General features: G+C 43.9%; 2 protein-coding genes across 3 annotated transcripts in view; one reads left to right on the top strand and one right to left on the bottom strand.

Moving 5' to 3' along the window:
• The window catches only part of LOC133211610 (collagen alpha-1(XXIII) chain-like), a 34,864-nt gene extending 29,761 nt beyond the window's left edge, over positions 1-5,103 (top strand). The window contains exons 20-26 of the mRNA XM_061352142.1: positions 642-668; positions 1,085-1,156; positions 1,246-1,299; positions 1,546-1,572; positions 2,074-2,127; positions 2,757-2,843; positions 4,353-5,103. Coding sequence (XP_061208126.1) covers positions 642-668; positions 1,085-1,156; positions 1,246-1,299; positions 1,546-1,572; positions 2,074-2,127; positions 2,757-2,843; positions 4,353-4,682 — 651 coding nt within the window. The 3' untranslated portion in view covers positions 4,683-5,103. The remainder of the gene's footprint in view (positions 1-641; positions 669-1,084; positions 1,157-1,245; positions 1,300-1,545; positions 1,573-2,073; positions 2,128-2,756; positions 2,844-4,352) is intronic.
• Positions 5,104-5,766: 663 nt separating this feature from the next.
• The window catches only part of HNRNPAB (heterogeneous nuclear ribonucleoprotein A/B), a 30,377-nt gene continuing 19,279 nt past the window's right edge, over positions 5,767-16,864 (bottom strand). For both annotated transcript variants that reach the window (XM_061352110.1, XM_061352112.1), the window contains one exon: positions 5,767-10,603. The gene's annotated coding sequence lies outside the window, so the exon portion shown is untranslated. The remainder of the gene's footprint in view (positions 10,604-16,864) is intronic.

Here is a 16,864-nt window from a genome sequence, read left to right as displayed (position 1 = left end):
TCACTGTGGGCTGCTGTGGATCTGGGGTCAGAATCAGGGAGGAGCTGCAGCATTATGTGCTGTCTTTGGACGCGCCTGATTTAGGAGAGTACATCCGTGTTTATGGCACATTTTGCAAATAACCAAGTTGTTCCCTGGAATGGGGAAAAGAGAAAACATTGTGATGGGAAAGCTTGTTCCCTACGGCAGTACTGTCTGTATTCCCATAAATTTACCCAAGTCATCAAGTTTTGTGGCATCGACTGCAGTGTGCGAGGATGCGGTGGTGATGAGCAGTTTTGGTGCAGAGATCTAAGCTGTTTGGTACCTACGATGCTCCAAAAGGCTGAGGAGCTGTCAAGGGCATCGGAAAGGCCAGGATGTGCCAGGTTTGGAGGGCCACGGTGGCACGATGCCACCCTCCAGAGCTTGCTGTCACTTCATTCAGCACAGCTCGTGTTGCAGCTTTATTGTCACAAAGTGCTCTTTTCCAGTTCCTTTTCCCCCGATTTGACGTCAGAATCTTTTGCCACCTGTCTTGAAAAAGAAATACTTGGCCATTGTCAGCCCATGATTTGAGCAAGAAATCGTTTGGGAAGCAACCTTTGGGGCTCGGTTCTGAAACTGTCTTTAGCTCAAATGCACCATTGTCTTTCCTGCAGGGTCCTCCAGGAATCCAGGGGCCTAAAGTAAGTCAATAAATGAAATGTCACCCACTGTTCCCCAGCTGCCAGTGCATTATTTACAGGCTCACAAAGGGCTGTCAGCTCTGGGGACTGATGTTTCTGTGACAACACATCCCTTGGTGATGCTGTTGAGCAGTTTGGCGTTGCAGCCAACAGGCCATTTCCCCTTCCAAACACATTTACAATCCTAAACCTCCTTCCAGCACAGTCCTGGGAGCCACTGGCACATGCAAGTCAGGGCTTCCAAACCCACAGCGTAAACCTGTATTTAGAACTGCTTCCTTATATGATGCAGTCAAGAGGAAGGCATTAAGAGCAGTGTGGGTATAAGCACCCCAGAGATGTGGCAGGAGGTGGTGGATGCATGGGGGAGGCAGAGCTGCCAGGTCATCTTGGCTGATGCCAGTTTGTTTCTGCAGGGCTTGGATGGTGCAAAGGGAGAGAAAGGTGACAGTGGGGAGAAGGGCGACCATGGCCACACTGGACCCGCTGTGAGTTGTTTTCCTGTGTCTCATTTCTGGCCATCACCAGAACCCTGTAAAGGAGCTATCCCAATGCTGTGTTATCTCCTTTCTCCAAGGGTCTCCCCGGTGCTCCAGGGCTCATTGGTTTACCCGGTACCAAAGGAGAGAAGGTAACTATCAGTGTGGGAAAGGAATAGTGATGCTGTGGTGGAATCCTAAAAGAGGGGCTGTAAACTCCTTCCATAGTGGGTCCCACCAGAGCTGGGATTACCAACACTACCCCAATGTGTGGTGAGGGGCTCCCCTTCAACCCCAAGGGCTGCTGAGCAAGCACTGTATGTCACTAACTGGGTATAAGCTTGCTGCAAAGCCAAACTGGATACAGCATGTCTTAACTTGTACTTTTACCACTGCAGGGAAAGCCGGGGGAGCCAGGATTGGATGTGAGTATGGAAAGCATTCATTGTGATATGTAGAAACATGAACGCATGGGTAAAGGCCACCAAACTGCTTGAGATTATTAGAGAAGCATGTATCTAACACTTTATAGACTGCTGTCCCTTAAACTTGATGCTTATGGAACGATGTCTGTAGGAAAGGGCTTAATTGAGGCCAGTTGATGGATTATTCCATTGCACAGCAGTAACCGCTCAGTTAAAGATGCTGTGGGGGTTTCCCTTTCCAACTGAGAATACTTGGATTGGATTCAGTGAAATGAGACCTCTCTGATAGCTGCAGTGTTACTGGGGTATGGTAAAGCACCAGCTTTCATTACAAATTGATGCCCTATCAAGTCATCAGGAAGAAAGTATCATATTCTTCACCACGGGAGGACGGGTTGGTTGCTGGAGTTTGCTTATGTTGAGCTGAGTAAGTTTAGTTTCACGCACTAAACACGACAACCTCTTTTCTTCCCCTTCTCCACCTAAAAATGGTTGTGACAGGGTTTCCCAGGTCTCAGAGGAGAGAAAGGAGAGCGAAGTGAAAGAGGCGAGAAGGTGAGTGGGTTCTGGCTGTAGAGATGCTCATGGGGTAGGATGATGCTCTTGCCCTGGGTGCTGGTTCTCTATCCAGCTTGGCTGTGTTTGGTCATCCCTGTAAGGCCTTCTCTGTGCACAAGTATTTGCTTGGTCCCAGCATAGGCAGGACATCCAGTTAATTCCCACCTGCTGGGAAATGCTTTCTGCAATCCTGCCCCCCTCCAGCACAACCATTGTGGGGAAATGGAGCACCCTGACAGCTCCAGGTTATAAAGAATTGCTAGTTTGGGTTTACAGACCTTGAAAATGGACCAGAGTCAAAGGCTTTGTTCCAGGGATCCTTAAATAAAGGGATGCCCAGCCAGAGGCAGGAACTCATCTGAGCACAGGACAGCGCTGGAAGCTGATGCTCCCACTGTCAGATAGCAGGAACCAGTCATTTAATCATTCTGTTATCAAATTATCCATTAAGATGTCTCCACCCAGCTTTAACTGGAGGTGTTCACACTGATTTAACTGCTCAGGTGTGGTTACACTGGTACAGACATCCCTGCTCTGGGTGAGGGGGGGGATTCTGCAAGCGCTGTGTGACCCGCAGCCAAGGTGCTTCCCTTCCTGTTCCTGATGCCTTCCTGCTGTGCCAACAGGGGGAGCGAGGAATTCCAGGCAGGAAAGGAGCCAAAGGGCAGAAGGGGGAACCAGGGCCCCCCGGACTGGATCAGCCTTGCCCCGTGGTACGTCCTTTATTTCACTCACCCTAAGCACACGTTGCCGGGATGGGAAAGGAGACGCGGGTTTGCAGCCAGGGAAAGGGAGGGAGGGCTCGGTTCGTTCTTTATTCTGCAGTAAATCAGAGCAGATGGTTATTGTTTTCTCACTTTTCCTAATGGTTTATCTGCACTGCTGGAAGCTCGCTGCTCACTCTAAGGGCTCCTCACTGGCCAGATGGGAGCAAGCCACAGCAGTAAAAAGGAAGAATCTTTGTATAAAGACCTTTTTATTGTAGTGGGGAACAATGGGCTTCAGTAATGCTCTTTGGGAGATAGTGTGCCCTGGTGAAGCTGCTGGCCTGGCTCTGGAGTACACTGGAGATCAGGGAGTAACTCAGTGCAGTGGATGGAATTTGAAAGCGAGGTCAGCTCCATCCCTTCGTCTCCACAAACCGAGCGAGGGGCGAGCGTGGCTCTCACTGCTCTGGGTGGGGATGTGGTTCAGAGCTGGCGGCATCTTGGTGCTGCCAAAGGTAAGCGATGGATGAGCTGGAGCTCCCCAGGATGCCAAAAAGCACCTCTGGGAGAAGAGCCTGGCTCAGACCTGTCCCTTCCTGAACGCATCCCGGTCCACCACCGAGCAGTGTGTGCACAGAGAGGCCTTCCAGGAAACTCCTGTGTGTTTGAGCCTAAGGAAGGTGGCTCTCCCATGTCTGCTTCCAGAACCTCTCATTCCTTTGACAGGGCCCAGAAAAAAACCTGTCCTGGTTCGTAACAAGTTACTTGGCCTGGCAGAATCTACCTCCTCCATCACCACTTTTCATATGATGGCTAAAACCAGAGAGATCCTTTCCCTTCTGCTTTGAGGCTGCAGGATAAAGAGAGTGATTTTTATTGGTTGGAAACTACTTAAATCATAGAATCATACGGTTTGGATTGGGAGGGACCTTAAAGCTCATCCAGTTCCAACCCCTTGCCACAGGCAGGGACACCTTCCCCTAGAGCAGGTTGCTCCAAGCCTCATCCAACCTGGCCTTAAATGTGGCTGTTGGACATTTGTTCAGAGGCATGTAGTTCATAGCGCCAGGTACCTGCTCCAACAGGCTCCAAAACCCCATTTCTTGTCTAAAAGTGACTTTTTTCTCACCCTGTCAGCACAGTTTTGTCCATCAAAGCTGTTGTACAGCTCCACTATCCCAGCAAAAACCTCCTCCAGTAACTATGCTTTATTTTGCTCTGAGGTTGAATGTGAACTACGATTAATCTGATTGCTCCTGACGGATCACCCTTCCTCCCTCAACATGTTGGATGATTTAACCCTCATCCTTTTCACTGCGCTGTTACAAATGTGCATCTCTGGTTTGTGTATAGAAGATCTTTCCCAGATGACAGGCTCTGTGTGCCTGTGAATTCCCTGCCATAAACCCCTCTGCTGACTTGCTGTGTCATCAGAAATAGAGGTGTAAAGTCCTGGAGTCTGAGTAACTCCCATGTCCTTTCTCCCTCTCAACAAGCAGTTGTGTTTTCAAACAGGCAGATCGCAGCATTGCAGGCTGCACAAGGGATCCAGGTTTACCAGGCCTGGATGGGGTGAGCGTGCCCTGCCCTTTGGTACAGTATCTGCTCTCTTTCCTCTTCTTGCATGGCTTGTGTGTGTTTCTGCTGTGGCCAAGCCCTGTTCCAGTGAATCCCTCCAGGGAGAGGAAGGGACATAAGGCAGCGGGGCTGGAACAAGATGTTTCACTTGGGCATTCACAGGGAAGGATGCTGATGTGTTGTGCCTTCTTCCTCCTAGTTAAAATTGCCTTAGATAAGGAATATAGGCAATGGGAGATCACGTTAGAGGATGTTTGCCCTTTATGATAAGTGCGTTCTGCTTTCCCTCAGCACCTGTGGCCCAGTTTGGTTGCCTTGTGCCTGTGCTGCTGGAAGTCTGATTCCCAGCTAGGTTTTGGAAAGCTTTCCTGACATGAATGGCTAATTCTGCAGAGAACAGGTCACTGCTCTAGCATTAAAGGGCATTTGTGGTGTCAGCATGCACCTCAGGTTGAAGGGCAGTGGTTACGCAGGGAAGTTCGTGCGCTGCTCCCCAAGAGAGCCTCTGCACAACGAGTTAGAAGAGGTCATTGTTTTAGTTTCATTTTATTGACCATGGAAAATGCTGCATGTTCGATGATTTGCAGTTGCCTTCAGAGAAACAAAAGGGCAGTAAGCTGTCTCTCTTTCAAGAAGTTAAAGTACTTTCATATGTGTCAAAGAAACCAATTACTAGCAGCAGGCCCGCTTCAACCCCCGAGATGCTCTGTTTACCAAGTATCTCCCATCTTAACTACATAGAAAACTCTCTGTACTGAAGGCACTGTAAACTGCAGGAGGTGATTTCTCCAGTATGTAACCTACTATATGATTAGTTAGTAAAGCACTTGCATGTCTTCCTGCTTATGCACGTGAGGGTTAGTTGCATGTTGGCTCTGGGAGTGTCATCTTCATCTCCACCCCACTGTAGGGTGGAGGCTTGCTGGGTTCTCAGGGATGGCTTTCAGTGCATGAGCATGAGCATGAGCATGAGCCTCACACACAGGTTGCAAAGCTCTTTTGAAGCTGACAAGTCAATTCTGGAGTCACTCAAGTGCAGCATGGTAGAAATGTGTGGACTTCTGTGATGGCCACAAGTATTTTAAGTTCAAGGGAGGCAGAAAATGCCCAGGGCAGAAATCAACACTGTGCCCATTGGCATCAGGATGCGCTTTAACAGCTCAGGACCTTTCTAGGTCAAATTACTGCTCTGTACCTTGTCCCCTCCACCCCGGATACCTCTGACAAATGTGCAAATTGCACTACTTACAACCCAAAATATGACTGGTACCAGCAGAAAAATGTGTGTGTGTGCTCTAACTAATGTTATAGGAAAGCACATGCAAATAACTCGACCTGTTACACTCCAAGCATCGAGAGGGTAACCTTACTCACTGCATCTGTTTTATTGGGCATAGGCTATTTTACATATAAAATCAATACAGAATACAAAAAATGTGATGACTGACATTTACAGTAAAAAATGTAAAAATGCAGTTTTGACCTGTGTTTGCACTGGCAGTTCCCTCCGCTGCGCACGCATCCTCGGGGCTTCCACCCCCGGGTAACTTGGAGGTGGCTCTGAGGGCAGGGTGAGCGCATGTGTGCTCTCTGTAGCTCTACATGCAGAAATTCATGCAACCAGAGATCCAAGAGCCTTAAAACAAATCCAGCATCAGAAAAGGCAGCTCAAGTCAGCTAAAGTATCTTAAAAGAGTCAATCACACATAATCCGTTCCTCTTCTAAGGGGCTCCTTCCTTTTCAGTGTTTCCCTCCTGGTAAGCTCTTCTGGCTTTGATTTCTGTGTGTTTCTTGTATCTCCATCAGAACAAGACAAATAGTTTCACTGCTTTTGCACAGTCCGCTTATTTCAATAGTTTCCATAGTCAATGGTCATAGTCATGACCATTTCCACAGGCATTTCCATCAGTTCAGCAAGATTTCTTAAAGGAGCTAAGTACTGCAGGATCCAATTTAACACAATAAGGCTATCATCCAGAAAAGAAATTACATCACTGCCCCAAACTAAAAAGCTCATATTAACAAAACAACACATTTCCACATCATGATTTCCATATATGCCTGATTGCAAAACCCAGTTTTATAAAGCAGATTATGAAGGTAATTTACTGTGCTTCCAAAGTTCTGTATTTGTTCACATATTCCTTTCTGTTTGAAGGAAAAACCAAGTGTAGGTTGGGTTTTTTCTTACCCTGGCATGTATTCAGTTTTGTGTGGTGACCTATGGGTTACACTGACTGCATAGTTATTTCTGTGCATACGAGTAAATGGGGTTTTGCATGGTAACTAATGGTGTTGCTAAATGTTTCATGGTGAAGACTGAGCTTCAGGTTTTGGGGTCCTGACACCTGAGTCACTGTCAATGGAAACTCAATCTGTACTCTCAATTTTGCAGGGACCAGATGGACTGCCAATAGCAGGATGTTGGCATAAGGTACAGTACTAATCATTGTAAAGCCTTGAGCAGGTCCTGAGTAATTTTGTTTGCTGCACGGTGATTGTTTGCGCTGCTGCACATCCTATAAGCACCATGTTGCATGCTTGGCAGACATATGTCATGCGTTGGAAGAGGCAAGGCTCCATCTAGCTTCATGTCTTGCTCCCCACAGCTACAGGCTGGTGTTAGGGAACCAAAAATGGCGTATCATTCTTGTTGATACTGTGGGTAGCAATGCCTTTTTTCCAGGCTTGCTCAGGCTAGGCTTTTATTATGGGCCAGGCAGTTTAGGAACCACTTATACAAAGACTGCGGCACTCTGTAAAATGTGCTGGTGTGACTCAGCCCATACCCTCTAGCTGAGACCTTTACAGTGGATTCACTCTTTGTTGCAGAGTTACAAAACATTTATTTCCAAACAAAGACTTTTCTGCATTGTAATTATAATCCACCATTGCTACATGGCTTCAGTACTCGGTGAATCTGGGTGCGGGTGGTCAGGGAGTTCCCACCATATTATACAGCCACAACAGCCAGAGGTTGCAAGTATAAAGGCAGAATGAGGAGACACTTCCCCCTGTAAGATGAGGGCTTGATATCCAGACTTGTAGGAGGCTGTAACCTCATTCTCCAGCAAAGGTAGGGCAGTGAAGCTGAGTGGAATCACTAACCCAGTTTCAAACATGCGGTATATGGACACAGTTCGAGTTAACAGCAAGCACGTTACTAACTGTATGCAAACCCTTGGTTAGAACTGAGCACACCCTTAGCATGTAAAAGTCTTTAATTCTGTGGTAAGCCATGTGGATGTAAAGCTAATATGAGAAGAAATCTGAATGTCAATCATCATAATACTAACGATGAGATTCCCAAGTGTAATGAATGGAGTGCTTCTCTGATTAGAATGTTTGTCTGTGTGTTCTTTTTCAGTGATCTCTAAGCATGAAGCACAGTATGTAAATAATGTGATATATTTGGATCTTTTTAATTTTTGTATAAAAAAAGGAAAAAAAAACTTTCAACAGTAATATATTGACCTTTTTTTATACTGGATTCTGTCATTGCTGGACTCTGAAAATATTGTAAAGTTCCCAAACCCGTAAGATAACACATGATAACATCAGGATTTGATACAGGTACCACTGACAGTAGCTGGGAATGAACAGTGTTCACTGCTGTGTTGCTGTGTGAACTAATACTACTGGACAGTGTGTTGCCTCATGTGCCTTATCGCATGAAAGAGGGAGAGATAGAGATCCCTGTCCTCTTTTGCCTCTCAACTCTGTACTTGCATTGCACATGCACATTAAAAGGGTGAAAAAACCTGGCTGAAAACAAAGAAGAAGAAAAGGCTGCAGCCCTAAAAATGCAAGAGAAGCTGCTGTGTGTATCATCTGGTCAACCAAAAGGACTTGCAACTTGCAGAGGAAACAAAGCCAAGCTCCAGTCATTGCTACTGGCTGTTGGTGGGATGGAAATAGCAATTCTTTGGCTAAACGTAACCACCTCAACTACCTGTGGTTATTTCCACTATCAAGAAAAGCTTGCTTTTATGAAGAGAAAGCATCTCTGGGTCCTGTCGTGGGTCTCTGGATGAAGATGTGCCAGCACTTGGTTACTGCAGAACCCGAATTCCTCAAGAACCCTTCACTGCAGGATTCCAAACCACAGAAACCCAGTGGTACTTTCAGTGTAGGGAGCTGCAGGACAGGGAGGGCTCTGTTTTATTCTGTTCTTATACAACAGAGCACATAATGTTGCTTTTGGGGCTCCCAGAACATGGGAATTTGGAGTACTTAACTGGTTTGGTTTGTAGGTTTCATTTGCACTGGATTTTTCTTGATTCACATGGTTTTAATTGTAAACTCAGTAACCCTGCACATTTCCCTCGTCCTCTTCTCCCCTTTTTCAGTCTCTTTCTTTAGGTTACCTTGTCTCAGGCACATCCCATGCAGAGCAGGGTAATGAACAAAAAGAGGATTATGATTTTGGTATCTGCATATGGCATAAATGAGATCCAATTAAAAATGTGCCAACTATTCCACTGTTCATTTTTAAAGATGTTGTAAAAAATAGAGGTTGTGCAGTGAAGAGCCATAAAAAGTTATTTCAGGGAGGAAAATAGCTTACAGCAGAGTCTGTTCAGCTTACAATGAAGATCAAGAAGCAATCAGATTCCTTTAAAGGGAGGAGACACTTTCTATTAATGAGGCTTTAAATTTAATAGGGAAAGATGTACAAATATCCATGCAATGGATAGAAGCTAAAGCTACACAAAAATCAAATACAGACAGACATGGCTTTTTAATGGTGAGACTGGTTAATCCTCACCAGACCAGTGATGTAATCCCCATCAGTTGAATGCCTTTTTTGATTTAATAGCTCATTTCTGGAGGAAATACTTTAGCCCAGTACAAGTTGCTAGGCTCTGTGTGGGAGTTTTGGGGTGAAATTAAGGACCCAGTCATGGTATCAGGGCTCTCTGTGGCCTGGGTTTTAGAGAATACAGAAGGGAGTGATTTCTGGTGCATCGAGTAGAGCCAAACCCTCTGTTAGATCCTTGTTCTGCTGCATCTCTTATGGGCTGCCAGAGAGGACTTAAAGGATGCACCCACCCAGGGCAATCTGTCTGCACAAGCTGACCTAGAGCTAAGGGAGCTCTTGCCCTGTGTTCTGAAGAGCAGGAAGAACATGCTCAGTGCTCCATGCAGTGACGTTTGCCTGATGTCTGTGAGTTCTTATCTGTGCCTGGGTCCTGTGTGTCCTTTGATGCCTTTAAGTCATGGGGGAACGTGTGTTATCTGCTGGTAAATACTGAAAAGGCCATCTAGATTGGTAGATGTGGACACAAAAGACTTACGGCTGTAGGCAGTGAACTTCTGTTACTTGTTTTTGCTACCCTCTTAGGGTCTACACCTACACATTGCTTGCTTTGTGGCTATACTCTGCATCTTTACCAGTTACTGACCATTTTCTTGGCCACCATATAGATGAAATCCATGTAAATTCAGATCAACTAACAAATCAAGAAACAAGAATTATGTAACTCAAAACAGCAATTAAAATGCATTTTATTTACTTCCATTTCATGTTGTCAGCTATCACTTTTGGTGGCGGGGTTTTTAAAGGCATCGGGAGCAGCTGAATGAGCTCTCCCACTGTCTTTTAGTGCTTTTGAAAAACCCCTTTACTGTCCCAAATTAAAGCTAAAAATCTTCTTCTGTGGAAGGTTGAAGGCAAATCTCTCATTGATGTCAAGGGGAAGAAGATCTGTAATTGTTCCCTTAACGTACAGTTGCTCTTCCCATCTTCCCCCAGTCATCTCCAAACTAAAAGCAATTCACTATTCCAAACCACGCTGTGGGCTTCTACACTCAAATTCCTGCACGTGTCCTGTTGATGGAACCTCTATGGGTATCAATGAGAGTTCAGTCCTCAGAATGACTGCAGAAAGCACAAGAATCTGGAAGTGTCCACAAACAATCTACAATGCAGATAGAAAAGTCTTGTTTTACATATGCTGGCAAAAACTAAACAGCTTTCTATCTAGCTCCTACTTGAAGAAGTTTGATATCACTGAAGCTACGAGACAAGCTAACCTCCAAAGCTTATGAAATTATATTAAAATTTATATTTTCTCTGAGGAAATACCCCGAAGTCCTATTATCTTCAGGTAAACAAGTCAGTATTCCGTCTTCAACTTGTGGAATATCCAGTGCTTGTAGGCATCAACTGTGACCACTGCCAGGCCTGCAAAACATTGATACAGAATACCAGAACAGTGCTTTACCTATTGCTGTCACCGCTCTGCGTGGCAGCCGTCCCCCTCCCAGCACAGAGCCTCCTCTGCAGCCACAGAACCCAAGACATTTGTTTGTGATGGAGGAAGAGAACCCGTTTTGCATCACTGAACCTAACTGGGGGTTGCAGCCTGACCACTCACAGCGTTGGAATTCTCTTCCTAGTACAGTGCTGCTTCTGGTGCCCATACCCATCAGTGCTATCACCTCAGCTGCCAAACCTTTCAGTGATCACCCTACAAAAATCCCAGGAAATGTCCTCTCTGCACTGGTTTGTTCTGCATCCCAAACGTGGCGAGTCCAGCACAGAGGAGATCCATCTATACACCTGCAGCAACTCTGGTGTTTAAGATGTTTGACTGCACACATACACATTGCAGCCTGTGTGACATAGCTTCTCTAGACTTCTGGGACTTTTGCCCCTGTCATTTCCATCATAAATGCTGGCAGGTATGGATCCTGCTGTACACAGCACCCATTGCCACTCCAGCTACGAGGGACTAACCAGAAGATCTCTGAGGATCTGCTGCTGGTATTTCTACTCTAGCAACCCCTTCCATTGCCAATGCAGGTGAGATCTGTGGAAAGCAGAGCTCCTGGGAACAGAGCAAGGTACAAAGGGTTTTGCTGTGATCTGTACTCAGTACTTCCCATCTCTCGGCTGAGATTGGTGCATTTGGCCTTTATATTCTGACTCTTCTGAGTGTGCCTTACTAAGTATACCGTGCACATCAACCTACTGCATTAGAGGCACTGCTGACTTCTGTACCAGTTGTGCAGTCTAAGGGCAAATCTGTTTAGACTTCATGTGCCTTCCACACACGGGTATTTAGAAGAGCAGTTTGTTCAGTCATGATCTTATTGGGAAGAGTTAAAAAAAGATGTGCTTTGCTCAGCAAATCCACGCCAGATCAGTTGATTGCTTTTTTTCCTTCCATATGAAAATGTTTATGTGGGTCTTGTTGAATACTTTTGAGTTTGCAGATAGCTCACGAAGATAAATTTTACTCGTAGGTAGTACTGGCAGGCTCAGTCACACTCAGTGATTATCTCAGCCTCTTAAAAGCATTTTTTCTCCCCAGGAAACCTTTATTCCCCCTGCTCTGGTTTGAAAGAATGTAAGCTTGTTTTACAGGAATTCAGAAATAAAGCTGAGTGTTGCCACTAGATGTCAGCAGCAGTAAAGATGATAAACAGGGAGGCTGCTAATAATGCTTGTGAAATATAGGTCAGTCTGAGACTAAGCAATTGATTTATCTTTGTCACTAAAGTATATGTTATCTTCATAGCAACAGACGTCTTAGGTAACATACTTGATGATCTTGGGGAAATCTGAAGCCTAGCCAAATGGGTGTTTTATCTTTGTTTTCTAGTTTACAAACCCAAATTCCTCAGTCTAATTTAACTGACCATGAAAGCACGGTGGTTGCCAGTATGTTAGGGCTAACCACGTCTGCCTGTGCCCAGGGACAGAGGACAAGCAGCTTTCTCTAAGGCTTGTTCTATTTAAAACTGTAGCTAACAACCATCATTCCAGTTACTACCAACATCCTCTCTCTAGCATCCTGTAGCCTAATCAGTTTTGGAAGCAGAGTTCCCAAACTGAATCCTGAGGGCACAAGAACTCACTTGAAACCTCCAAAAAGGTTTTGATCTACAAAGCTCTGTGTACATGGCAAATGCATTACATGACTAACACCAGAGCTGCTGCTGGTCAGTCCCAGTGCTGCGGGAGAGATGATGCTGCTCCCAAGTGTCAGCTTTAGGAATGCTCCTGAAAGATTTTGTGGGGAAGGGAACATGGGAAAATAACTCCCATGTCTGTAACTCCAGTGCTGAAAATGTGCTGGCAGCTTGACCTGGCCTGGGCTGATGGGGCAGGGGAGATGTGCAGCTGAATGGTGCGCTTGGCCAGGGAGTTCAGGAGTATTTCTTTGGGCTATGAAACAGGTGCTAGAGAAAACACAGTCTGGCTCCCAGCTGAACCTGTTTGCAAGCCTTAATGTGCTAGGATTTTAGTTAAAAACCAAATCAAGATATTGCCACATGCTTTGTTTTATTCTCCGGGGTGCTGCCTGTTTTACACACGCTGCTTCTACACCTGCTGTAGATGTGATAGTGATGAATTTATTTCCAAATGGATTTTTTTTTTCCTGTGTTTTTAAAAATAAGACTTTTTGTTCTAACAATAAGAGACTTTCTGCTGTGTTTGCTTTTTAGGAAACCAATAAGTGAAATATTTAGGGGACCTTTTGTCTTCTGTAATTTAATCATTACAGAATTTCAATTTTCATGTAATTCAGCATATAAAATCCTTGAGCAAAGCAGTGAAAACACATTTGAGGCTTCAGCAGTTGAAGACATGCTATCAGTCAAAGCCAAAAAGCAATCCATGGAGAATGACACAGGTCATTCCCCGTGGTTTGGAGGTTGTCAGAGCAACCCACAACCCAGGAAGCCTGTTTGTGATGACCAAGGCTTTCACACCAGAAAGCCTGTGTTCTAGTTTGCCTCTTTTCTTCTCTCCCCCCATGTGCAAAGCTCAGTGTCCCGTTTCAGCTGCTGTAACCAAGCACAAACGTGTTGGCTGCAGCAGTGAACTAGATTTACACCAGCAGATTTCAGTCTGCAGTGTTTACTATCGCACCAGCCCACAGCTCAGAGTGAACCCATGAATTTTTATATGAAGCATACGGTTCTGCAGTCAGCAAAACAGAGCAAACTCTTGGGCCACAATAAACAACTCACCCATCCGTAATGCATAGCTTAATTAAACAGTAAGATGCCAGAAACTTCCAGCTTTATCACAAGGGTAAATAACCATCCTTGGTCAATGTAACTGTGCCTTATTAGCCTGTACGTTTAATGTGTTATAAAGGAATGTTAGAGCTTAGGTTTCCTGGCTACTGAATACTGATTTAATGCTGCCCTCTGCAGGAGACCTTATTTTAAGAGACAAACACATTTTATACTACAGGACAGATTTAATGTGACACTGTCCCTTAATGGGCAGCACACACAGGGGTGGGCACACCCTTTGCAGAACTACATGGCTTGAAAAGGTATCTGTAAAACAGGAGTGCGTAGATAGAAACTTTAATGTATTTTTCTAAACCTGGTATTTCTTGGGAAATACCATCATATTCTTATATCTTTGGGGTTTTCTTAGTCCCACTATTGCAATAACAACCGTTATACAAATAAAATCTATCTGTAGTAGGCTACCTGTCAAGTTTCCACTTTTACATTTCAGAGCATGGAAGCTCTGAATCATGTTCTTTAAAGACAACAGATTTGTATTTAAGATATGCAAAAATATAATAACAAATAAGAAAAATATAAACATTGACATGTCCCCAAACCACTTATCCTGAGCAAACACTGCAGGCATCTGGCTGAATTCAAATCAGTAAATTTGGTTCCAACTCGCACTAACACAGCAAGGAGCATCCTCAACAGGTGTCCAAGGGTGGAATAAAAACCTCAGTACTGCTTCAGTTCATTTGAAGCTCCAAAGTTTCACCTGTTAAGTATCTGCTGACATACTCAGTAGCACAGCCAACCCTCCAGTTGTTTAACCAGGAAGCTTTTCAAGTGAGGGGTGAAGTATCTGGATATATATCAAGAGCCCCGAGACACTTTAACCTGCCAAGGTAATCTCTATGCTGACTGACCCTGGCAACCTTACAGGACAGTCCAGTCTCACTGTCATTTACCTGCCTTTTAATTGTGTCCCTCACTGTAATCCTGTAATTAGCACAGTTCACAGCTCCACTCTGAGGAACCTATTGCAGGCTGAAGCAAACCAGGGAGCAAAAAATCCATTTCCTAAACTTCATTTTCCTTTATTAATACTCACATTTTACGCTAAAAATCACTTCCTACTATTGTCATGTCCCCAAGTGAACTGCTGCAACTTTTCCATAGGGTTGTGGTATCATTAGATGGCACAACAAAAAGACGTGTCTGTTGTGTAATCTGCAGCTAAAGCAAGTGCTGAAAACCTGTCACTTAGAAAAGAATGGAAGAAGGATTTAATAGATTGTGTGACTCTATAGTGCTGTAGAGAGCCTGGGGGAAAAACACAGGAAAGCTGGGAAACATGAGTTTTCAATGCATAAGAAGCAGCGTTACTGACAACAGAGTGGGGTAAGAAATGCATTATGAACATTTGTGGTTTTCCTACATCTCGGGACAACAATCTGTCCCTGTTCACTGAATTCTGTAGAAGTTGCTTCACAGTTGTGTGGTTTTGTGGAACAAGCAGTTCACTTGTGTGTCTGTGTGGGATTTCTTATGGAATGTAAAGAGTAATGAACAGAAAGTTACAATGGAGATGTCCCAAGTATCTGACACTAATACCACTTGCTGGATTTTTATATGCTGTTAAGCACTGTGTTGTATGCTTCACTTTGAAAAGTGCATTTTACATGTATTCATTACTATCGGTGAGGAGGGCACATCAAACTTGCATTTCTGCATCTACATTAAAGAACTAGGACCTGCTTTTGCAAAGCACCCACATTACCCACTGAACTGCTAAATTAAGCAGGAGCAGTAGTAAGCTGCCATCAGCTAGAACGAGGGTTGTAGTCCTCTTGTGTTTGCTGGTTAGTTCCATAGAGGGAGTGCAGCTTTATGGACCATTTAATAACCTAGCAACTTTTTGTGTTACTGTTTGGGGTTCTTTTCTTGTCTCTTATAAAAAACACCCAATATGATGAATGTTCAGCACAAAACACTGCAGTCAAAACTGACAATCATTTGTTCTGCTGCATTAAATTCCTTTGGACGTTTTAAAACCAGCATTTCTGTAACAACATAATGAAACTGTACCTGCTGGTATCTAAAATCTAAATGAAAATCTCACTTGTTTGTATACAGCTTAGAGAAATATATGCAATGTGTGCTTTTATCTATATTTGTTTTGAAATGATGCTGATAGGGCTTAATCCTCTACCATGTTATGCAAGTGTCCCTTATTTATGGGAGTGGTTGCATCACTCCAGTAAGGCTGTGCAGAGGAGAAAGGGCTATTTGTGTGTGTGCAGTTTGGACACCTTGTGTGGTTTTGTGTTGAATGTTATTTACATGGTATTTTATATAAAGCTGACTAAATCTCTGTAAAATGTATCACCTTTAAAAGAAGAAATATATATAGATATTAAGAATACAGAAAATGTACTTAACATCTCTATTTGCAAACTCTCCTGTGATTCTTTTACCATGTTATGTGCCATGAGAAGTATTCTATTTACTCCTTTCTTTGGGGAACAAAGACTTTAAAATGAAGGCATTAGTAACAGTATTTCTTAGCCATTGTTTTAACGTGTTAAAGTGGTATTAATTAGTACTGCATTGTGTATTTCTAGTTTAAAGCTGTAAGGGACAGTACACAAATTAGCTTGAGACCTCCAAAACGTTTTGTGCTTTCTGTAATAAAAGCAAAGACTAGGTTTTAAAGAATGGTCTCTCTGTACAGATTGCTTTTCCAGTTGTGTGAATATGTATAATGAACTCTGCATTTGTAACCAAGAGTACACTTCCCAAACTGTAAATGTTCAGGTTGTTATTATAAATAGCTACTGAATATCTTAACCAGACAAGAGTTCAAATAAAGATTAACAGTCATTCTTAACTCTTGCTCCACTGTCTTTTGTGACTTAAAACCTGACTTTTAAGCACAGACTGTTTTGACTTCCTAAGTTCAATCTAACTTTAAATGCCCAGCAATATGGGTCTGGGTTCTCCATATTACACTAAGTTTAAATTGCTCCTGTGTCTATCGAATAGCTGCAACTAGAGATAATTACTGGTGGCTATACTTAGTCAGCAACACAGTCTGCCAAGCGTGTAGTTTTAAAGGGTTTGCTCCATTTTCTGGGCTCTTGTTGGCAGATGTTGTCAGTTTAAAACAAAAGAATGTGAACATGTACTTGGCAGGAAGAAAGAAATCCGGCATCTTTTAAAATGGAGCTTGTTAAGTTTATAGTCAGTTATGGGATACAAGACCTTCAGTGGCAGAGGACTCAACCCATCCCAGAATGTCATTTCTGGTTCTTTATCTTTATTCCTATTTCCCAAACAAACAGGAACAGGGAAATGATTATTCTCATTTTATGATAGCATTTCCTCTTTTAATCCTAACTATTGCCTGCCCTAGGATTGGCTCTACAGTAGTCAGTTAAGTCTTACCTGTATGTCACAGAGT

The sequence above is a fragment of the Neopsephotus bourkii genome, unplaced genomic scaffold (genome assembly GCF_033783945.1).
Source record: "Neopsephotus bourkii isolate Nb327-2 ecotype Australia unplaced genomic scaffold, CSIRO-AGI_Nbou_v1 NB_620, whole genome shotgun sequence".
In the NCBI taxonomy this organism is placed as follows: Eukaryota; Metazoa; Chordata; class Aves; order Psittaciformes; family Psittacidae; genus Neopsephotus; species Neopsephotus bourkii.
This window is presented reverse-complemented; position numbering and strand designations above follow the sequence as displayed.